Genomic DNA, 25,100 nt, shown 5'->3' with positions numbered 1-25,100 from the left:
TTTAAGAAAGCATCATAACTTTGGTGCACGAAATCGAAGGGAGTAGACATAGCTTGAAGAGAACCCAGCAATATTTCTTCTTGCCAGCTGCCTATATTGAAATTATAATAACGCTACCTTGGATCATTGGTAAAAATAAATAAAAGTCAGCGTACTCTGTAAAACATCTGACGCTGCATTTATTTAAAAACTGAAAATCTTTTACGTGCCGGCAGACCACCAACTCATTTCCCCTTCACACCAACCCCACCCACTTCTACAACACGACGTGGGAGATGTTTAAGACTCCCTCTCTACAAATGGCCGCCATTAAAACAAGAGAAACCCGTCTAAACAATATTGAATCCAAGTTTGAGCAACTTAAAAGCACTAAAATGGCCTTCAAAAGCTCTTTGGCCCGGATGGTTTTATTCATGGCTCTGGCTGGGATTGCTTTTGGAGGTACTCACAAATTTTTGTATCACATTATTTCTTATTTGTGGTACACTTGATTTAACTTTAACAATTGATTTCTATCTTTCTCCCTTCAATTTGCTCATGCTGTTATATATTTGGTTGTGCTTTTGCTTTTTCTTTCTATGAGAAATCTCTTTAAGAGCTGTTTTATCTTTAATGAAAAATAGTAGATCCTAATCAATGTTTTTTTGGGTTTGATGTAGTTAAAGATCTGAAGGAGCAGCAGGTGTATGTGTTTAGCAAACGTAAGTGATTTATAATAACCATTAAATTCTTACAATCTGTGTGTTCGAATTTGAAAGATTCTATCATCAATTATTTATATTGTATTCGATGATACATCATAGAATAATTATTATCCATATATACAGAGAAACACTAGGACAAAAATTTGTGTCATGATTTTAAGTGTCACTTATTTTTCATGAAGAACAGATAAACTCATATATAGATGGTGTGGTGTTATTTGAGTCATTCTTAAATATCACATATTAATAGAAATATTAAGTTAACATAAAAATTAAATCTTAATCTTAGTCTGTGATATTTAAACCATCGATATTATTTGTATATGTTGTTGCAGCTTGCAAGATGGATTTTTCATCAGTGAACTTTTCCGGGGTGACAAAGGTGTGTAAGGCTCCTGATTACAGTGAAAAGGAATGTTGTGAGGCATTTAACCAGGTGGCCTGCAAATATGTGAAGCATGTGAATGATCACAAGACCAGTTGCCCGGTAGAATTTGTTTCATACCTCCACTTGGCAGGGATGTATCCCATGGGTGTTTTTGTTGGCCGTTGCACTAAGCCCGGAGATTATCGTCTCTGCTCCCGATCAGACTAAATCTTCAATCAGACTATTATTATGAAAGAGCGTGTATAACAAGGATTGCTGCATATTATTTCTATGTGATTGCCATATTATAGAATACGTCCCAAATGAAATATAAATGTATTGGCATATGAAGAACATACCCTCATACTATAGACTGCTTCAAATGAAATATAGATATATTTGTTTAAGTTCATTGTTTATGTATGGATCTGATGAAATCTTCGCAAATGAAATCTTAACATATATCCTTGTGATTTTCATCGGCATAAATTCATATATATCATTGTAGAATCTCGACCTACACATGAACGATCTTCCACCAATTCTAAATAAATCCATAAGAACCTTACAATGTTTAGTTCTATGAACAATAAAAATGATTTTTTATGATGTAGGTGGCGACCTTTGAATTAATCATTTGTAAAGAGGAAATGTCACCCCAATAAAAGGACCTAGTTGGTATTATAGGTGTGCTTTTATGTACCCACCATAAGACTAATTAATTTTGGTAAGTTTATTCATTCTTAAATCAAAAAAGGTGTTTAATCTTTCACCTTTTTATATTTGTAAAGTGGGTGGACAGCTTAAACACCACACTAAGATTTGATCAAAGTTGACTTATTTTTTCTAACTTGATTTATTCCTTAGTGTGTGATGTTTAAGCATAGGAGATTAGAAGTATTGATATTTTTGCTTCTTGATTTTTCTAATATGAATTAGAAAGAATTGAACATGATATCCAATATAATAAGGAAGATTGTATTTAAATTGTCTAATACGAAAATTATCTTCAAAACCTTTTTGGTGTTTGATTGTCTATAGATTTTATCTATTAATGGTTAAAAGTTTTATAGTTTAATTATGTGTTATTTGAATTGTATCACATCAAAGTAGTATTTTGCAATCCAACTTAATCATTGTTGGAAATCTAATAGCATCAAGATTATGAGGATTCATGATCTTATTTAATATTTTTCCTTAATTTATTTGAGGATCCTAAGCAAGTTTATATGCTTTGTGTGGTACGTGTCAAAATGTCGTACAGTTAAATAGATATTCCAAATTCTTGAGTAATAGAAAATAATTATTTATTTTATTATCTTTTTCCTCTATTATTTAAATAAATTTGTCTATTTAATTTTTTAATTCATTAATTTTAAATCTTATGATTAAATAAATATGCATGTATTTAATTATTCATTTCCATCTCTTTTTCTACTATTTACCAAATAAATACCCTTTATTTTATAAATTCATTATCCTCTTCTTTCTAACTCCCATCGATTACCTCAACTTACATGGATCAACTCCTAAATGTGTAGGCATGTGATAAGTGATACATGTCACTTCATTTGACTCATCCACTCTCAACTTTTTCAAATTCAATTCACCTTGTGATGTATTATGAAAAGATGATATTCTCCCTTTGCTTGTGTTAATCTCTTAATCTCTTTTATTCTTTGTTTTCGGCACATTATTCTTATCTACTCTTGAACCTTAGCCGTCTATTCTACTATCTCTTAATCTTAGCCCTTTATTTTCATAAAGGCTTCTACGAAATGACATTTTCTTCTCATATTTGAATGTCTGCACAATCTTATGAACTAATGATCATTTGTGAACTATTGAACCTTTATATTCTTGTAGAATTTTTTTATATCTTTGAGAGCCTTTTCTATTATTGTCATCTACACACTTTTACTATATTTTTCCAATCAACTATACTCTATTCCTTTATAGCCTCTTGTGCACATCCTCACAAATATAAAAGAAAACCATTTGAATATAAGATATTAAAGGATAGGAGGGAAATGGTTACAAGCATTTATTGAGTTGCCATATAGGCATATCTTTGTTTACTTTTATTGCTATCTATATTCATGAAGAAGTGTACCAAGGATATAATGTTGGTTAGTTTTTTGAATCAAGGGATTATGGTTGGGTTTGATTACATATGAAATTAGGTTGTCCATTTTCATCATTACCATTTTACAACTACTCTTATTATTGATTCATGTGAGACATTATTTTTATGTTATCTTGTAGCACCCATAATTTAAACCTCTTAGAGTTGAATCATCACTAATATTCGTTGTCAATGTTGAACTTCTTGAATGCTTATTCAATTTTTACTTTTCTTAGGCTAAACTATATAAATAACAGGAAATTTTACAATGTCATGAAGAAAAATAAAATCTATATACATCCCAACATGATAGATTATTTTTTGATAGGCATGGCATTGTAAATTACATCCCTATGCAATTTCTTGCTAGCCTGGGGTTATAGTTTAGAATGTATGGTGTCTTGTACTTGATCTCAATATCCTAGATCAAATTTTCTTTAAATTACAACATCTACTTTGTATCCTAAACCTTGACCAAATTTGGGCATGCCTTGGGGGAGTAGGTTATCTTCCATTCCTCTCTCCCAATAATATTGCCCCAAATTTGAATCCCTCAATAGTTATCTTGATAGAGTAGGAATCCAAAGCTCATGACAAGTTTCTTTGAAACTACAACCCTAAGATATACACTAGTGAGAGGTATAAGATCAAGCTTCCATCACTCATTTGGATACCCATTCTCAAATCATCAATCCATCAATAAATTACTCTTAATCATTCAAAGATTTCTTTGTCAAATTGATCATTATGGAAAGCTTAAACATCCTTCATGCAAGCATATATTTATGTTTTTTTTTTCTTTTTATTCCCAATGGATTCATTTTGCATAAAAAATTGTGACCACAATCAAATACCATTGAATCAATGAGGTATAAGACTTCTTAATTCTCAGATTTAACCTTTGTTGTATATCATCATAGGGTATTTGCACAAAGATTTGGGACCAGAAACAAGGTATAAGATGTCATTTTTCCCCTAAAATCAGCAAACTCTAAACTTTGATGAGAAACTGAAGATAGTTAGACTAAAAATTCCAAACTATGAGAAGAAAAACAATTGTAGTACTCTTAATCTAATTTCTAAAGTACTATTTTTTTGAAAATGGTAGAGATAAAGGCCTTAAAAAGGGGGAGCAAAAAATATGATCCATTTTTAGTGAAAAATGTAACATAGTGTCAAGTGTTCTATCCCAAAACTTCTTATTATTTTTTCCTAAATTTTTTAATCACTCTAGTGAGAATTTAGCTAGCACCACATAGTTTATCTTAGATTTGTCTACTAACTTTTTGATGAATATATGATTTTTTATGATTTTTTGAAGTGCTCACATCTTGAAAACGTAAAATTTGTGTGTAATCCCCCTAGAAATTAGTGAAAAATGAAAACTATTAGTTTCTTAAATTGTGTAGCTCATGGAGTGTACTTTCTAAGAAGTAACTTGTTTTAACATTTGATGAACAAGCCAAAATTTATCCCCAAAATGGTACACATTTTTTCTTTTTTGAAAAAACTCAGACATGCTTAGAATAGAAATTACAGATGAAAAACTTAACATAATTAGGATTGAAAATAAACAGTAGGGTTAGATATCTAATAGAGAGATAGATTAGAACATAATTTTGTCAAAAATTGTCACTATTGAACCACACACAAACCTCTAAGGGAGCACCTAAGAAAAAATGTTATTTTTATATCTTTTCTAGGAAGTACATTTTACACTTGTTTGAACACTCCAAGCCTTTGGGTTGGATGCCCATGGAAAGTCCAAGCCTTAGGATTGGTGGATCTTAATGCAATTAAAAGGATGCTTTCCAAATAGGGTGTAGATCCTATTTGTTGTGTGTCATATGTCACAATAAAAGAGGTAAAAATATGTTCTAAATAGGATGCATGCCCTATTTGGTATTCATCAAATGTGGTAATAAAAATCCAATAAGCTATGAGAGAGAAATTTCAATCCCTAGATCATACATAAAATGTAACATTTAAGTATAAGCTACATTTTATGTATATACTTTGTGGTGTTTGAGAGGGCTTTTAGCTTCACAGGAATTAAGGTAAAGAATCTAGATTTTGAGGGTTTCTCTAGAAATTTCAAACTTATCAAAATTTTTGGAATTAACCCATTGTCTTCAACATGATTCTAATGAAGGGAGCACTATAATACCACTTGATGAAGGGAGCTCCCTTTAATATGTTAAACAATTAATAGGAACAAAGAAGTAACAAAATTTTGTGAGAACAAAATATGGGCTTATTATTATCACCACAAATGCGAAATTACAGAATTTAGAATTACAATATGCTAACCCATATGGGCACCTTCATTACAGTAATCCACAAGACAAAGTTGTGAACTATCACCTAGAGTTGTTCTAGAAAATGTTTGAGAATTTCTTAATTAGGCAATTTTATGCTTCCCAAGAAGGTTCTAGACACTCAAACCTAATACCTAGGGCCAACAGACCCTAAAAATACATGTAAAATCAGCCAAATACATTTTTGACATTTATTTTGGAATTTTTGGTCATCCCAACTTTAGAAGGCCATAACTCTCAAACCATTACTCTAATTGGCTATTAGAACTACTTTTCAAAATCCTTAGCTTCTGATCTATAGGTTCAAATATGTGCAAGCACTCATCCGTCGAGTTTTCAGGTCTCATCTGGGCACATTTAGGCCTTCAATGGTGAGATAGAATTTTTTATACCAAAAATGTACACCAAAAATATACAATAAATCTATGAATATGCATGATATGGCATTAAGCCTCAACTAGTAGGCTCATATATCCAAGATGAGCATCCACCTCGAAAATTAGGATATTTTGAGCTTGTATGACTAACTTACTAAGTAGCAAGCCTCCATAGATAGAAACTCTACACCTAGACAACCTTTATTCAAACAACTAAAATGAAATGTTTTTGGTTGATGCAAGTTTTATCTTATACTCAGAATGCTCCTGCATCATATACTCGAGGTGATTTGGGAAGTGACCCCATCATGTCTCAGGTATTTAGAGGAAAACCAAGATGATTAACTTCCTCCCTTGCTAGCCAAAATGAATATTCTACTAACCTCCCTTTCTGTTTCACTAGGTATTCTTTAAAGTTATGTTCCTTGTACTTTTTCCAACATGACTATCTAACATCTCCTCAATCTCCTTTGTAGTCGAACTAGCTACTAGAATAATTCAATACGCTTTTGTAACTTCATCTACATCACCTCCTTCATAATACTCTATCAAATCTAAAATGTTAAATACTAGTGAAATATTCAATTTATCAAGAAACTCCAGTTCATAGGCATTTCCAAAATCTTGTCTTTTCACTATCTTGTATAGTCCAAACTTCTTCATTTTTAGCTTATTATATGTATCTGCAGGAAAATGATCTTTTCTTAAATGAACCATGACTTCATCTCCAATCTAAAATTCCTTATGCATCCTTTTCACACATTCCTTAGCCTTGTACTGTGTGTTCATCTTTATAATGTGCTTCCTCACGTTGTCATGGATATTCTTCAAATATTTAGCAAATTCTTTTACTTCAGCACTACTTATTTCTCGTTTATCCAATTGCCCAATTTAAAAGCATTTCTAGGATTGCTCCCATATGCAATCTAGAATGGTAATTTACCAATAATCCTATTGATAGAATTATTGTATGAAAATTCTTCATATGATAAAGTCATATGCTAGCCCTTTGGTTTATCTCCAACCAAGCATCTCAACAAGTTTCCCAAACTGCAATTCACAACATTTTTCTATCCATCAATCTATAGATTATGTGATGAACTAAACTTCAAATCTATCTTCAATTTCTTCCATAATGTACACCAAACATACACAAGAATTTGGTATCTCAATCTGAAACTATATTCTTTGGAAGACCATGTAGTCTCACCTATTCTCTAAAAACTAACTATGCCACATGAATAATATCACTAGTCCTTGGTAATCCATGTTGGCATCCCCATATGGCTTCTCTACTATGAGTAATGCTTGATACAACCCCATATTCTACTTTTCTCCTTTTGTCATTTGACATACTTTGTAAATCTATATGAACTTCTTCACATCTTGATGTAGGAGCATCTTGGGTTGTACAACTATCCTGCATGTTTTCAATTTTTCCTAATTTTTTCGAGTTGCAATGTCTTGCATTTCCAAGCTTTGACTAGTTGACAAGTGTTGGAGACACACTAGAGAACCTTTTCCTATGTACACAAAGAGATTGGAGTTATCATGTTAAGGTTTGAGTTGTTTTTACCTTGCTACTAGAGCTATGTTTTTTTGTTTTCTAGGTGCCTATTGCGGGCTATATAACTAATTCTATGGAATGAATTAGAGGCTAAAAAATTCAGGTATTCAAGGGACCTAGAGTAATCCCTTTTTCAAAGGCACAAGTCCTAATCTATTATAAGTTGGGATATATGGAAATTATCCTAGACTATTGATTTCTAGTAGTTTGCGCAATGGGTTTTTGTGCATGACTTTCTTGATGGATGCACACTTATCCTTGGTGAATCAGTCTTTGTGCCCTTAAGGGGATGTAGAGGACCTAAAGTACTACCTTTAGTTTGAATCACAAGTTCTAATTCAATCACCGCTAGGATATATCACAATTTTTCTTGGATATCAATTTTTGGACATTTAATTTTTTTTGTAGGCCGATTTGTGGCTCTTTAAGTATTTAAAGTTAGGTTTATTTATTTTTTAGCATTCTTGGTGAACTTGTGGCTTAGATTGGTATAAGTAGTGGTTGTGGTGAAGTATTTAGTGATTATGATTGATACATCTTGAAGGAATATAAATGATAGAAGAAGGATAAGAATTTGAAAGCATGCATCTGGAAATCTGAACTTGAAGCTAGATCTTGGGTTTGAATGTATTTTGTATTTAGCCATAACCTAGAAGGCCTTATAGTTGGACATGTATGACGATATTTTCATGAGTCAATAAAGAATCTCTCTCTCTCTCTCTCTCTCTCTCTCTCTCTCTCTCTCTCTCTCTCTCTCTCTCTCTCTCTCTCTCTCTCTCTTTGGTGCTATTCTCTTTTGTGTTTGCTTCCACTGTGTTAACTCTTGCATGGTGGTTTAGGTAGCTGAGTGTGCCAATTGGCCTTAGTTACCCACATCTCCTTGCATCAGGTAGTATTAGAGCTCAATTATTCCTAAGTGTGCAAGTAGATCATCAAAGTGTAAGGTAGTTTATACTAGGACTTTGGATCATGTAGAACCCTAATTTGGATTTGGTTGTAGGGTTGCAAATCTGTGGATTTGACCTATAACTTGTAGAGGGTTAAGATTTTGTAGGAACTTGATCTATAAAGATGGTTCATGGTAGAGGAAATGTTGATAATAAAATATTAGATACATTGAGACAAATTGCAGCTAAATTAGATGTTGTGGAGACATCCCAAAGAAGAGGAGCACATCTTGATGATCTAAGTAATGATGAAGTAGTAACACCAAACCATAATCCAGAACCTGAAGAAGATCAAGATGAAGCAAGGTTGTTGAGAGTGTTGTCTAGGGAAAATTCAAAACCTATTGTAGAAGTAGTTCCTTATTATGGAAAATTGGATACCAATGCTATGTTAGATTGGATCTTAAATATGGAGAAGCTCTTTGAGTATGAAGCCAATCCTAATAATTAGAAGATGAAGATTGCAGTTACTAGGTTGAAAGGTCATGCTTCACTGTGGTCAGAGCTATTGGTCTAATTTTTCACAGTATAGAAAAATTTTGATATTTAGATGAAAAATCATTTAAGTCTTTGAATTATGAAGATTAGGGTTCTATCTCAAGTGATTTTGAAGGTTTTTAGATTGATCTAATTGTGCCTTGTTCCATGTATTGTATTTTCCTTTTAAATTCTCAGGGTTTGTCTCTTAAATCATCCATGAAAAAAACCTAAGTATGTGAGAAACCCTTATGCCTGTGTTTTCTATTGCCCTAGTATTTGAAAATTTCAAAAAGGTATGATTTCAAATATATTTTGGCAGCACATGTTTATCCTAAAGGTTTATTTACGTCAGAAAAACCTTTTAATCTTTTGATAAACTTTATAGAGTTGTTTTAATTGCTTCATTTTATTGAAAGAGGGGCCAAATCACAGTATTTTTTCAGCATCGTAGATCTTCTCAAGATCAAGGTTTCTCGAATTCTCACATTATGAATTTGTGAGTTTTTTAAATAATGTGGGGAAATGCATTTGTGACACATAGCCCCTACTAATGTTCAAAGCTCAGTGCATCGCAAAAGTTCTTGTTTGTCAGAATTGGTCAGAACCTCTTTGCAGACTGGTCAGTACCTTGTGCACGTTTTATTTTCTTGCATTGTCATTGGTTGTTCAATTAACAAAAATTTTTACCTTATGATCAAAGTTCACCAACTATGGATCTTGTCTAGATCTATGGTTACCGCATTCCCACATTATGAAGTTGTGCGATTTTTAAATAATGCAGGGAAGCGGGCATTTGACATGTAGCACAGAGTGACATCATGGTCCACCTTTCTCAAAAAAGTAATAGCAATGTTTCTTTTGTGGAAAGCTGTTAGATGACATGGAATGCATAGGGAGTTTCTTATTGGTCCGTTCAGTTGACTAGATGTGCAGTCATTACAAGAATTGCTCACCGTCAATTGGGGTAAGATCGACGAAGCCTGCATTCCCACAATATGGAACTGCTAGATTTTTAAATAATGCGAGAAAGCGGGCATGGTGGGACCTGGACTAAGGTTTAAGAAGTATGCTAAGTCATGCCATGCTAGAAAATGATTAAATGTAATAAAGCATGCTCATTGGTGGTGGCTGATAGGTGTGCTAAGTTGAAAGCGGCAATGTCATGGGCGCGAAAACTTTAATTACTATAATTAAACTTGTCAGAGCACATGGACTAAAATATAACTTTTCATTGTTCAAGTAAGTTTAGTGGGCTACCAAATAAAGAGATCTTGGTTCACCGTCAATCAGGATAAGATCGATGGTGCTCGCATTCTCATATTATCAAAATGCAAGGTTTTTAAATAATGTGGGCAAGCGGGCTTCTAATGGATGGTCGGGGGTCCCAAAGTTTTAAAAAGATTTTTACTTTTGAAATGAAGTTGTCCGATCTATGGGAAATCGATGGGTAAAATTCAAATTTCAAAATACAGCATGAAAATAACGATTGCAGGAATTAATATGATACAAAGTTTCCTTTGTGCGACCTCATTGCTCTAATATAACATGTGAATTTGCCATTTTTGAAGCATAGATTGCATATTTTCTCAAAGCAAAATGATTTCCAGAGCTAGGGCACAAAATTCCTCAAGGACTTTAGCGAATTCACGAAAGAAAATGCAGAAAGAAGAGCAGATTTTAGCAAGGCAAGTGATCTATAACCAATGAAAATCAAGAATCTGTTGAGTAAGATTTAGAAATTTTAGAAAATGCCTCCATGAAAGGAATTTTCTAGACAAACTGAATATTCAAAAAGGGGTATGCACGATGATTTTCTGGAACAATTTCCTTTGTTAGTACATGAGATAACTAAGGGGAGGGAGTTGATTCCTAAAAACCCTAGAATAGCCATAGCAGAGGGTTTTTATGACAAGGCTAATTGGGTATGAGACGCTCAAGTATCCATGGGAGGTTTGGAATTATTTAGAAAATGGTTTTTAGAGAAAAGACTGGATACTCCTCTGAGCAATGTTTGGGAGTTTGATATTGGAAAATTAATAGTCCCTACAGTTTTCTTCGATAGTGATTGATTAGTGGATTTGGCCAAGAAGTATGATCCAATTACAAGGTGGGTAAAGAATCATGCTAGAGTAAACCTCTTTAGAGTTTGCCCTGAATTAATTAGAGAAGTCTTCAATCTTAACCCTAACCATGTTGTGCATGAAACTGTTGACATGGGTGACTTTCAAGCAAGGTATGATGCACAAAAAATCTACTTGAAAAAGGGGCCACTATAGGAGCGTGCTGCTAAAGTTTGTACTTTGTCTATGATCACTACTAGCACCCCAGAGCCACTATTGAAAAGGCATTTTAACATTAGGTCTCAAGCATTATATGTTTCTCTTTGTAAGATTTTTGGAGTGGATGAAGTAGAACAAATCCCAGGCTCAAATGTCCTCATAATGGCTCAAACTCTTCAATTTGGAATGAGCACTATTATGGATTTCAGAACATTTTTTGCAAGAGAAATTCATAATGGTTTGGTGGGGATAGCAAACAGAAAAGTAGATAAACCTTTTTGTGGGTATTCAATGCTTATGTATGTATGTTTGTATAAGGGACTTGCCTTCTTTTCCAAGGGTATGGAGTTGGAGACAACTAGAGATGGAGAAAAGAATCCAGTACAATTATGGAGTGTGGATATGACCTCAGTAGCCATAGATGAAAATTATGTGAGGTTTGATAGGTATTTTGCATCAAAGCTTAGATTGCTTTTGAGAGGAGACAACCCTAGAATTCCACAAGCATTGTTAGAATTGGTCAGACCCAAGGACCATGGTAAAGGGCATAACTAGGGGATATAATTCCCTACAATGTTTCAATAGTGATAAGAGTATATGGCTTTTTGGGAAAGCCTCATGTGCTACCATTTCATGTGCCTTTGAAGATAGGAATAGCTGAGTTGCTATGGAAAATAGGCACCATAGATGAGAGTGAGTTGTCTAGGAAGGGCACACTTTTTCCAATTGTTATTGTGGCCCATGATTTTATCTTTGTAAGGAAAGGGTGGAAGCCTCTAAATTTTTTTATAGATAGATATAATATGGCAAAATCTCATGCCAGATTTATTGATCCTGAAGGATTCTATGATGTCTCCAGGGAGAGAATAAAAGCTTCCTGCATGGTGCAACAAGTTTACTATCTTGAAGATGTGATTAGAAATGTTTTTGCTTTACAAGAACAAGAATTGAGAAAGGAAAAATGGATAGTATTTAGCAAAACCCTTGAATTCATTAATGCTTTTGACCCCCACTATGATCCAGTAAAAGAAAAGAAATACTGGGGAGCCAAGATGCAGGCCTTGATGAATAATTTTGCTGAGATAATACAAGCTATGAATGAAAAGAAGGCTACATATGTTGGTACATATCTAGACAGGGCTGCAGAAGTGCAAAGGAAAATCAATAGTAAAAACATAGTAGCTCCTAGCCAATATACCTTACAAAGAAGGTTAGGTTATGTGATGATTCAGAATGCAAAATAGGGTCCTCTTCATTAAAGACAAAGGCTAGGAAGTCCACCTACAACCAGTGATAAAAAATGGTAGAAGTTAGAACAAGGGTCTTCTTCTTCTCAGGTAGAACAATACTCCCCGAGCTAGTCCCCAATCCGAATAGATGATGAAACATCTTTAAGGGAACAACTTAGACAAATTGGTGGAGAAGACGATGTAATTGTTACTTCCATAGATCTAGAGATTGGGGAACCACAAGAACCCCCTACACCTTCCTTGGAGCTCATTATTGTTGATTATGAAGGTAAGGAAATTGATCCTAGAGTTGCCCAAGCCTCTGAGAGGTTTATAAATGATGAAAATTTTGTGAAATCTAGGGCATTTGTACAATTTTTTTGGAGGTTAAATATAGGCAATTTTGAAAAGACTTGTGAAAAGATAAAGGCAAAGCAACCAAATAAACTAGACTTTATTATTAAAGAAGAGGTAAAATCCAAGTTTTTGAGTGATTTTTCTCAATTTACACCTGAGGCTAGGAGGCAATTAGTTAAGAAATCAAGAGTCCATATCTTACCTAAATGGGATATAGTGAATGCTATGGTTTTTGATTTAGTAAGAAAACAAAAGGATGTCTAGTTACAAATTGAAGAAGAGATACTATAGGCTCATAGAGTAGTCAAATTTAGTGATGACCACCAAGCCCTTGTAATTTGGTCTATTGAGAAAAGGGATAAAACAAGGATGTAGGAAATCTCTATTGTAGAGCATACTAGTGCATTAATAGTCTTCAGGGCTGGTGAAGTTGGTAGTAAAAAGATAATTGGGATGGCTTTAGAAATGTTAAAATTTGGCAGTGTGGTGTCCAGCCAGGAAGAGGATAGATTTGCCTAGCTAAATGCTAAATTTGAAGAAGTGTTGAAGGCATATGAAGAAAGGGGCACACAGATACAAACACTAGAGAATCAGGTGTCTCAAATGGAGAAGACGCTGGGGAAAAGAAAAATAGAAGAGTCTAGTAGACCCAAGATTGTATACCCTCCTAGGCCACCTATTGAGCCTTTCAAATCCACTCCAATTATTGAGATACCTGATCCCCTGAAAGGCCTCAATTCTACACCGTAGAGGATTTTGAAGAAGAGAAAACCAAGCTTTATGAATTGCATGTAGAATTAAAAAATCAATATGAAGAGAAATTAAGGTAGGGTGTGATGTATTTAATGGATAGGGTAGAATGGTTAAGTTTTTTTGATCAATTGGAAAGGATTGCATCCATTAAGGATGAATTGCAGATAGATGAGATTAGGTTGAGGCCTCTTGTATAGAAATGGAGGGAAAGAAACAATGATATTACAACTATGTGCATATCTGTCATCCAACTGCCTTGTCATCAAATAGAGAAGATTTTTGATTTACTAAATAAATTAGAAGGTTTTGATGACAAAAGAGATTCTTTTCAGAGAAGATTAATAAATTATTTTTCCAGATATATGGCTGAAAAATTTAGTCTATTTCCTTGTGCTTCAAAGACTGTTGACAAAATAAAGGAAAAGGAAGAATGGAACAAGGAGTTGGATGAGATATCTTGTGAAAGAATGAATAATATCGTTAATGAAATTGGTACCATCTATGGGCAAAAAAAATTGAGGAACTGGTGAAAGTGCAACTATTTTATAATGCCATCAAAAAGGATTTTGTTGATTTAGAGGCAGTTGCAATTTCTTTAATAATTGTACAAAGAGAGGTCCTAAATTTGATTGGCCAGAGGATAGTGCTTATGATGAGTGGAGAAAGAAATTTATGTCAAAAGACCAGTTGTTATAGGATGATGAGGTGGAAGATGAGGAGGAGGAAAATGCAAAAATAAAAGTTACCCTCATGGTTAATGATGAAGACAAGGAAAATCCCCAGATTAAAGAAAGTTTGCAGGTAATCGTAGATGATTCATCACTTTCAAATTTAATGACCACTTACTCTGAGGATGAAGAATAAATAAAAGAACTAAAGCTATTGTAGCAATCAATGAGAATATAACAAAAAGGGACCCACTATAATGCCCTGCCAAGGGATCCAAAGAATTATACTAAGTTTGCCAAACAAATTTTTTTTTAACATGAAAGATAAACCATTCATAACACTTGCGGAAGCAATAGTAACATCCAACTGAAAGTAAACATAACATACATAACAAGTTACATTCTTTAAAGATCCCTTAACATTGAATTACTTCTAATCATAGCTTATTCATCTAACATTACATCCTTAACAATGAAATAACAAGGATACATCCAATGTTCTTAAACCATATACAAGTGTACATTTTAGATTGCTCAATCATCCACTATACATGTTACAAGGTATGAAAGGCATAAAAGAATAAACATCTATGTAAATAAAGTACATCATCATCCAATATTAATCCATGATGCAATTAAAAGTAAATCAAACCACATATCATACATGATACATCATCACCATAAAGATATAAACACCCATCATAAAAGATAACCATATATCACAAACATAAATAACTAAGTGCATGGTTCCTCCCAACCATAAATAGCATCATTAGACCATCGTGGATCCTAGCCATCCCTCCGTGCGTAACATTCCAAAGCACCCAAGAGATCATTGGTATTAACATAGTAGGAATGTCACTCCTAAAAACATCCTACTAACATGCAAAGGAAAGCATAGGATACCATCATCTAACATATGCAAACCATCAATATAAGAAACATAACAATAAATACATCCATCATAAGGTTTATCATCTATCATAATGCTCCAAAAATAGAATGAAGATAAATACCAACCAATAATACTCCAGCCACAGTGTATCAAATGGATCTCAAATGATAAGAGTGATAAAAAACTACCACCCGATCGCATGGTACCTAAGTGGTCCACTCCCACCGTGCTGAGGAGATAATCTCAAGTCCCAAACAGGATATCAAAATGATGCAGGAGCATCTTATACTCATCCGGGGCACATTGGAGATTCAAGGACATATAGAGGTCTTGGAGCATCTCATGATATCAATTGGTCTATTTTACACCCCATCATGGTTTTTGAAAGAACAAAAGGTTATAGTTTTGTATGATGTATGGGCTGATTCCAATGTTGAAGAGTTGTAATTGATCCTTGGAATGGGATCTAGTGGTTTTTTAAGCTAAAGAAGTCATTAGTTAGGTTCTAGTAGTATGTCATAACAACTCCAAGTCATTGCATACGTTAAAATAGTCAATAAGTCCCTTTAGACATAGTTTCATGCTTTAAAAAATTCAAATTTTGCATAAAAGCCATTTTGGAGGGAAACCTTCTAATTTGAATTTTATAAAGGGATAGTTAGTGAAATGAATTGGAGTTAGATAAGGAAGTTGAGAACTATCTCCTGAACATATATATATGTGTTGGTACGGCCTGTACCTTAAGATAGTACAGACTGTTATAGAATTTGCAATAAAAGTGCTTCATTTCAAGAGCAATTTGAAGAATCCTTTGTTTTGTAAGCATTTTTTGATATTGGAATGAATGGTAATATCATTTTAGATATGTATTGAGGTGATTCATAGGGTTTTGCACTCAGATTTGAAGATTTGGTCATCAAAATTCCGTACTGTTGGCTGTAACAGTCATATTTTAGGCATTTTTGACAGTTTTCTTTGATTAATCATGGTATTTCCATGAAATGTTTACTGTTTCTTCATGGAATACCATCCATTTAACATGTATTATGATTACTAACCTTGTATTGAGAATTTAACCAGTGATTGGTGGCCACCAAAGCAATTAAGGTGTGAAAAAAAGAGGAAAATCCAAAGGGACAAGTATAGCAGCAGAGAATCTACCTTAATGAGGTAGGGTTTTTACATTTTCTGGAGTTAGGGCATGCCATAAATATGGTGTTCCATCTTTGAACAGATTCTAGAAGTGATTGGAAGTGGGAGAACCATAAAGCCCTTGTTTTATGTCATTTAATGAGAGGGTTTGTTGGAAATCATGCCTAGAAAGGTCAACTTGGAAGAAATATTGAGGAATCCTTAGTTTGACATCAAAATATGATACTGTAGAAAGTTTGAGAGTCAGGGGACAAGTTTGAAGGGTACTTGCTTTGTAAAAGTGGCTTTAAAGGCCTAATTTTGAGACAAAACTGTCCTATTCCTTACAATCTTTCCAAAATAGTGATATCTGATTTTTTAATATGTTATAAAACTCTGAAAAGGGTATCTAAAAATCATATTTTTTTTCTTGGTGTTTTGTAAAGTTTGGAAGAAAAGTCAAGAAAACAGGGTCTGCTGATCCGAAGAAGAGAGTAGCCTAGTCAAGAGGGGTAACTTGGGTTTGTGCATGAACTTGGTTTTGGGATTGTAAAACCTATTTATACATGTCATTTTGAGTCTGTTGAAACACTTTTTGGGGTTCAAAGAGATAGTTGAGGGTCTATTCCATATTTGTGGTATTTGCCCTTTAATGTGTCTTAGAACCTAATAGGAACCTTGGGAGTTTGAATCAGTTTTCTGGGAATCCATCACCTTTTGCATGCCACTCTGCATCACAAAATGACAAAGCATAAATCTCTATGAGTCCAAGAATCCTAAAAGTATACTAACTCAAAGGTTCCAACACACAAAAAACTGACATCTAATTACCAGAGGCACACAATGACATGTAGGAAACCTACTCTACAAGCGAGAAAGTGTCATCGCATTTATCTCATACAAGTTACCCTGGCAGTTAGCTAAACTCCACAGGTCCATACAGATCTCATGTGGCCACTAATATCCTCTCATACTGACAAGGCATACTACGGAATGCAAGGTCGCAACCATGCGTCTCACTACACCCATCCTAGCCTGTACAAGCGCTCAAGGCATGGGCGAGAATCAAAACAATTATCTTTTTAGGTTCATTTAATCCCCATTTAGTGTGTAAATGTTATCACTTATTAACCAAACTTACAATGAGTTACCCTGGCAGCCACTTAGGGCCTTGGCCCCCATTGCAAGCCACTTCCCGACACTACAAGTAGATTACCTACCCTAATGCTCATGGAATCATAATCACCACAGTCCTGTACAAGTGACTATAAAGAAAATCCAAAAGATAATCCATAAAAAGAATCATCAAATATCCATGATAAAAGCATCAAATATCCATAATAAGAATCATCAAATCTCCAAGATAAGAATCATCAAAATCTCCATGAGCATCCGAAAAACATCCATAGAAAATCACGACCACAAAAGTTCTCTATTGGCAACTGAAGGCATCACTGATAATCATAAGTATCCATTGGTTCTCACTAACCAAAATATATCATCACATCCATTGGTTCTCAACAAGCAACCAATAATATCTCAAAATCATACTAATCAAATATCTCAAAATCATATTGATCGAAGACTCCAAAATGGTTGAGTCAAAATATGTCACAACATGACATCATTAATAAATAAATCCACATTTCAGTCCAAAGATAGCGACTAGAAAATAACCCAAGGATAACTGATCGATGACTCAAAAATGATTGAAGAAACATATAGTTAGGAATGGAAGAATGTAAACATTAAGGAATCATTGACTGACGTGTCCAGATTTTCATTTTTGAATGAAGAAGATATTCATTTGCTGGTGTAATTCTTTAAGTTTACATTACAATTTCATTTTACATAGGGTAAGTTGGGGTCTATGATAATGAAACCCCAAAATCTGATTTCAAGAGTTGGCTACAAAGGATATTTATCCATCTTTGTTTGAAATGAATAAAAATTGTAAGTAAGAATACCCTATTGGTCTTGCTATGGATTTCATGAGATTTTTTGGTTTCTATTGCCTTGATTTGGGGCAGATTTTTAAATTGATAAAAATTCTGATTTTGAAGTGTTTAAAACTTGTAAGAATACCCTATTGATCTTGTTTTGCGTTTCATGAGATTTCTTGGTTTCCATCGCCTTGATTTGGGGCATATTTTTAACTTTGATGAAAAAATCTAATTTTGAAGTGTTTTGGACAGTTTCCATAAGGCAATTTTCTTATGATATTGATTTCGTCCCAAGCTTGGTAAGTGAAGATCTCTATTCCATTTGAAGAAGGATTATAATTTGAATGCTTTCAGTTCTCATGAGCAGATTTTAGTTTGGGGAAAAATCTGATTTTTAAAAGACTTGTCATTGCCTTGTAGAACTGTTTCTAACCATGTTCATAAGGCACAAGTGTGGACAACAATCAATACACATTTTGATATCCCATTCATGTAAGATATCTTAAATTTTATTAGTATCGGTTGATGTTTTGGTTAAAATATAAAATGCAGATTTTGTAATCATATACTCAAATTCAAATCGGTTTCAATTTGTCATTGGTATTGATTTAATGATTTTTCATGGGTTTGTTTTGTGGTAATGTAATTGGCAAGGATCAAATTTTCACCAATTTATAGGGAATGCTATTATGGCATTTATAATTACAAAGTTGTAGCTCAACATTAAAGACATTTACTTTCAATATATATTTTTTCCTGATTCAAATAATATGCATAGCTTGCATTTCACAGGAATTGGTGTATGGATTTAAAATAGTTGGAATGATCTGCAGTATATAGTAAAGTTTTTCATAAGTGTTTTTGTTTTTGATAATGACTTCAAATATTGGAAAAAGTAGGAATCAGTGGGCACAAAGTTTGACCCGAACATCATTACTTCTTACACTATGTTGATATTCAGTTAAATATCACATTTATACTCATATGATTGGGATTAGTATTAGAGGTGGAAGATATTTTTCATTGACTTTTTTCTCCAGCTAATTTTTATGTTGGTATAGCAGTAAATGGAGGTAATCAAGCTCAATTCTGAAACTAATAAATGGTCCTATATGCTTCTAGCTCATTTGAATTATTCTTAAGGAGGGCCCTTAGCAAATGAATACCGAATGTGGCATTCAAGACACATATTTTTCCTATTTGTAATATCTATTTCATTGTTCATGTATCATATGGTAAAATTCATTTTATCTTCGAGTCTTACATTCCTATATTCTTAACAATTTGCATTGTTGTGTCACAAATCAAATAGGCATAAACAATCATGTAGAATGAAAAAAATATAAAAAAATTAGTTCTCTGGCATCACAACAACAAAAAGTATGCAGTTCTTTTCTTGATTGATGTTTATCATATATGTGGTATCTTCTTTCATCAATAATGAATTGAGGTACATAGTTTATTTTCATAATTACATAGTTTATTTTCATTATTTTACTTTCTAGAACTTTCACTTTCTAATTTTAGATAATCTTAGATGAACTTGTGGGAAATATCAATCTATATAATCTGCAATATTTTCAATATAAGCATTTTAATTTTGATTAATCTTTAGAATTAATTGTTTCTTCTATTCCTATGCACAATAATTGGTAACTAGAGAAATCATTGAGAGATTGTTAGCTTGAGGACAATAAAATGCAAAAGTTAGTAACAACAATTTTGAGTCATTTCAAGAATTAGATTTATGGTAAGTTACTCTTTCAAACTATATTTTAGGTCTATTTTTCACATATATGCATCACCAAAAGGAAGACTGGAGTTGTGATCAAACACAATCCTTAAAAGATACTGCTCAACACTATTCTGACCAAAAAAATAACATACATGGATAATTTGTTCAAAGAATACAGCTCATAATAGTGCATCAAGATCATTTAGAAAACTTGGGAGAATAGACAAAAAGAAATCATTACTTTGCTTCTTTTTGAAGAAATCATTCAATTTCTTTATGTGCTCTAGCAGCACCTTCCTAATGATTGGACTTTTCTTTGGTCCCATTACCAATTCTGGTATAACATGAGCTACTGTCTTCCATAATTGTGTAAGTTATGCATTGCATTTACTGCTCCTTTGATGATGTGCAGCATGTGAAATTAAAGTCTGAGCTGAATCCAAATGACCTTTTCCCACCTTATGTGGATTATTATCCTTCTTTTTCTTCTATGCTATAAATATTAGTGGATTATTATCCTTTTTTTTCTTCTATGCTTTATCTCCATCCAACATATTGATTAGAGATTTTATGTCCAAGGGTTTCAAATATTAGTAAAGAAAATATTTTAAGGTTAAGCTATTAGAAGAGAAGCAAAAATATTTCTTCATTTTTGTTCTTTGGAGAATGGAGATAGAGAGTGGAATAAAAATTAATTCTTTCAGTGGGAACTTCTAGAGTAGAGATGGCAGAGTTCCTCCATCAATTGTGGAAACTGCTAGTAAAGTCATCACTTGCAAAGGTAAGATATCATCTTTCATTCTAAAATCTATATTTCTTATCAATTTTCATGCCTCAAGATTCAATGGTTTTCTAACGAATTAGTCCTATCATTGTTCTTTCTTTGGATTATTTAGCTGCGTTAGCATCGAGGAATAAGGAGCTATTAGTAATACAAGATTTTGACGCTGAGAATTTTTAATGGTCCCTAATATTATTATTAGGCTAATAATGATTTAACCAAGGTTTTGAATCTTGTCTTGGCAAAGCTTACATTTCTTAAACCTTTTTTTTCCATTTTATTTTTTCCTAGTCCATTATTTCCTTTTGTTATAGGATTTTTTAAAGCAATTTATCACAAACACATTATTTAGTTCTTTGTTACATTTATGAATTGGCACCACTTTCCCTAGTACTATGAATAACTTAATTATAGATCATTGATAAAAACATTCTTTTCATGTGCCTTTTTTTAATCAAATTCCTATTTTTATGTTATTTGTAGACTAAGGTTCAATAAATGTCAACATCAGGTGTAATGAACACTTTTAGCACCCACTTGAGCATAAGGAAGAGGAAATATATGATCCTTTGGCACCTCCATATGCTAAAAAGTGAGTATTTTAATTGATTGTGTTTCATAGCTTTTAATAGATGTGATTTTTAATGAGGTTTGATGTTTTTATTTAATGCAAAGGTCTATTTTCTTGACATAAATTGCATAATCATTTGTATCTTTTTTCTAAGAGTGTAATTGACAAGAAATAAAATTTTAAAAAGCTCGAACAAAAAAATTTAAAATTGTTTAATTGTTATTGGTAAAGATTTAGATTATTATTTTTCATAATAACTTAAATTTGTATTCTTTGAGAAGAGTATACCATGTTACCATGACCATGATCATGGTAGATCTAATGTTGGGAAGATAAATTTGTCAATTTTTTGCATTATTCTTTAAAGAGTACTAGCTCAATGGAAGAGCACCTACTTTATAAGTAGGAGGATGGTGGTTCAATTCCATCGTGCCTTAATATGACTAAATTAATGATTAAATAAACTACCAAATATATTACCAAATATACTACCATGTATATTACTAAATATACTACCAAATAAACTATCAAATAAACTACCAAATATACTACCAAATAAATGACCAAAATGACCAAATAAACTACCATATAAACTACCAAGTAACAACAATAAATGATTAAATCAATGACCTAATCAATGATTAAAATAGTTTACTCATAAATTTGGTTGGGAGATAAATGTCTGGCAATTAACTACCATTGGTCATGTGATCAAAATTAGTCACATATCTACAATTTTTAGTAGTTATTTAGTAATATATTATTGTTTTTGTACTAGTGTGAATAATCATTGCAAACATGGAATAATGGGAGTATGCCAAAGAACCTTGTGGGGCATCTTTTTTGTTAATCGATCTGATTGATATCTACTAATATGAAAAATAGGGCATTGTGTTGCAAATTCATGTTGTTTATGATATATAATATGATTTTTTGGACATGCATGTATTGTTTGATACTTCATTCCTACATCTTTCATGGTGGCAGATAATTCTCGGTATGAGCAAGGTAGAATGTTTGATGGTTGTAACAAACAATCACCTATCAACCTATGACCAAAAATATAATTTGTTAATTTAAAAAATATTAATTGTTACATGAATCCAATGTTAATTGTAAGGGAACTATGAGTAAAATAATGAAAGAATATGGCATACCTTAACATACGTGTCTGATGCAAGAGCATCCAGAGGTATAAGGGCAATCCTCTGTCACCCAAAAAAAATGCACTTAGACTTAGTTTGTGTTTCATGTCTTTACATTTTTGGATACCCATTTGGGTCAAATAAAGGTTCCAACTCTCACAGTTCAACTATCAGTGTGCTAGAAAATCTCAAAAAAATAGGAGCGTGCAATTTGGCCATCATCTTGGTGACCTAGAAGGTGTGAATTGGCTAGATGAATGTAATTGTGATTTAGAGCATTCCAAAAAAAGAATCAGGTCAAAAGGCCCCACGGTTTGAAAGTTATTGCAGTTTTTCGAGTTTTGGAGACCTCCTAAGAATGCTTCAAAGTCAGGTTAGAGGCATTAAATGACCTCAAAAAGGGCCAAAAAATGGGGGATGAGTAAGCTTGTCCATAGGGCTATAGAGCGCTTCGAGGGCTTTCCAAAAATGTAAACGGTTCATCAATCGGAGCTACGGTTCAAAAGTTATGCCTCCCGAAAGTTCGGTTACCATTTTTGGATTCTTCTAGATTTGCACCGACTTGTAACGTAGCTTCTGGAACCTTCTATTTGGTTGGTGGATTCTTACTAGCACTTTCTAGAATGTACTCCTAGTCCTTAACCCTCCAGGGTCTATTTAAGGAGATTTATGGCATTGTAAAAGGTAGTTCGGAGTGGAGTTCGAGAGGAGGTACTGAAAGGAGAAATTATCTCCAAATTTATGCTATTGTAAGCCCTTAGGGCATGTTTTGAAGTTTATTTTCTCTGTACTATTTGTACTAGCTTATTTTCTCAGTTAATACAATTTCCCTTTCTGTTGTGTCCATTTTGTTCTTGGGTTGTGTCCCACCTTCAAGTTCACAAAAAATAATACAATAGCAAGAAGAGTTGTTTTAGAGCCTTCATATAGGGACTCGTGTGCCTTCTCAAGTATAGTTACATCAAGCTCTACATCAACATCATCATCATCATCATTTTGATCATCATGATCATCTTGATCATCATGATCATTTTGATCATTGTGATCTTCATCATCATGGTCTTCTTCTATGGTATCATTACCTTCTACTTCAATATTCACACCTCCATGTTCCCTCATTTGGAAATCTCCATTCACTAAATTATCATGGTCCATAACATAAAACTTAAGGATGTTGACCTATATGAAAATGATGACCTTATATTAACCATGACCATGATGTCATCATCAAATCATGTCTTGTGTAATTTATAAACTATTAAAAAACATACCAATGGATGATATTCGTTTCCTCCTTCAATGTGACCATGTTTCCTACAATGTTGCTTAGATATTGTGATTAGATATCTTTGAGTCTTTAAGCCCTTACAAATTTGGCATGGACAATAACATTTTCCATCACCTTTTATTTTTAAATTAGACCATAGTCTAGCAATTGTCTCGATATTTTTTTGTGTTGATATCATCAGACATGGTCTTTCTTGAATGGAATGACTCATTGGTGGAAGAAGGATGATTTGTTTGAAACCTATAGATGGAGTAGTAAGAGGAAGACTCATATATAAATGAATACTAAAATGAGACAAATAGAAAGAGGTATACATAGAGAGATAGATTGATAAAGAGAATATGGCATACCTTAACATATGGCATACCTTAACATACGTGTCTGATGCAAGAGCATATGGCATACCTTAACATACCTTAACATAAGAATATTCTTGAATAAGAATATGGCATACCTTAACATACGTGTTTGATGCAAGAGCATCCAGAGGTATAAGGGCAATCCTCTGTCACCCAAAAAAATGCACTTAGACTTAGTTTGTGTTTCATGTCTTTACATTTTTGGATACCCATTTGGGTCAAATAAAGGTTCCAACTCTCACAGTTCAACTATCAGTGTGCTAGAAAATCTCAAAAAAATAGGAGCATGCAATTTGGCCATCATCTTGGTGACCTAGAAGGTGTGAATTGGCTAGATGAATGTAATTGTGATTTAGAGCATTCCAAAAAATGAATCAGGTCAAAAGGCCCCACGGTTTGAAAGTTATTGCAGTTTTTCGAGTTTTGGAGACCTCCTAAGAATGCTTCAAAGTCAGGTTAGAGGCATTAAATGACCTCAAAAAGGGCCAAAAAATGGGGGATGAGTAAGCTTGTCCATAGGGCTATAGAGCGCTTCGAGGGCTTTCCAAAAATGTAAACGGTTCATCAATCGGAGCTACGGTTCAAAAGTTATGCCTCCCGAAAGTTCGGTTACCATTTTTGGATTCTTCTAGATTTGCACCGACTTGTAACGCAGCTTCTGGAACCTTCTATTTGGTTGGTGGATTCTTACTAGCACTTTCTAGAATGTACTCCTAGTCCTTAACCCTCCATGGTCTATTTAAGGAGATTTATGGCATTGTAAAAGGTAGTTCGGAGTGGAGTTTGAGAGGAGGTACTGAAAGGAGAAATTATCTCCAAATTTATGCTATTGTAAGCCCTTAGGGCATGTTTTGAAGTTTATTTTCTCTGTACTATTTGTACTAGCTTATTTTCTCAGTTAATACAATTTCCCTTTCTGTTGTGTCCATTTTGTTCTTGGGTTGTGTCCCACCTTCAAGTTCACAAAAAATAATACAATAGCAAGAAGAGTTGTTTTAGAGCCTTCATATAGGGACTCGTGTGCCTTCTCAAGTATAGTTACATCAAGCTCTACATCAACATCATCATCATCATCATTTTG

The 25,100-nt window shown here is 33.4% G+C and overlaps 1 protein-coding gene across 1 annotated transcript; it reads left to right on the top strand.

The window, feature by feature from the left end:
- The first annotated feature begins 284 nt into the window (after window positions 1-284).
- On the top strand, window positions 285-1,478 carry LOC149553714 (GPI-anchored protein LORELEI-like). Its single transcript, XM_089789081.1, has 3 exons — window positions 285-441; window positions 660-701; window positions 1,040-1,478. The coding sequence occupies exons 1-3, from the start codon at window positions 300-302 to the stop codon at window positions 1,297-1,299; spliced, it is 444 nt and encodes a 147-aa protein (XP_089645207.1). The 5' UTR covers window positions 285-299; the 3' UTR covers window positions 1,300-1,478.
- Window positions 1,479-25,100: the final 23,622 nt, after the last annotated feature.

Source organism: Cupressus sempervirens, chromosome 6 (assembly GCF_028749045.1).
Source record: "Cupressus sempervirens isolate cs-2001-9-10 chromosome 6, ASM2874904v1, whole genome shotgun sequence".
NCBI classification, from domain to species: domain Eukaryota; kingdom Viridiplantae; phylum Streptophyta; class Pinopsida; order Cupressales; family Cupressaceae; genus Cupressus; species Cupressus sempervirens.
The sequence above is the reverse complement of the archived record's forward strand: the minus strand, read 5'-3'. Positions and strand labels throughout refer to the sequence as shown.

What these genes read in the sequence shown, in the direction of transcription:
- LOC149553714 (XM_089789081.1), top strand. Translation starts at nt 300, where the DNA reads ATGGCCGCCATTAAAACAAGAGAAACCCGTCTAAACAATATTGAATCC. An exon ending in GGCTGGGATTGCTTTTGGAG is followed by an intron (nt 442 to 659) that starts GTACTCACAAAT and finishes GGTTTGATGTAG; the next exon opens with TTAAAGATCTGAAGGAGCAG. An exon ending in GGTGTATGTGTTTAGCAAAC is followed by an intron (nt 702 to 1,039) that starts GTAAGTGATTTA and finishes ATGTTGTTGCAG; the next exon opens with CTTGCAAGATGGATTTTTCA.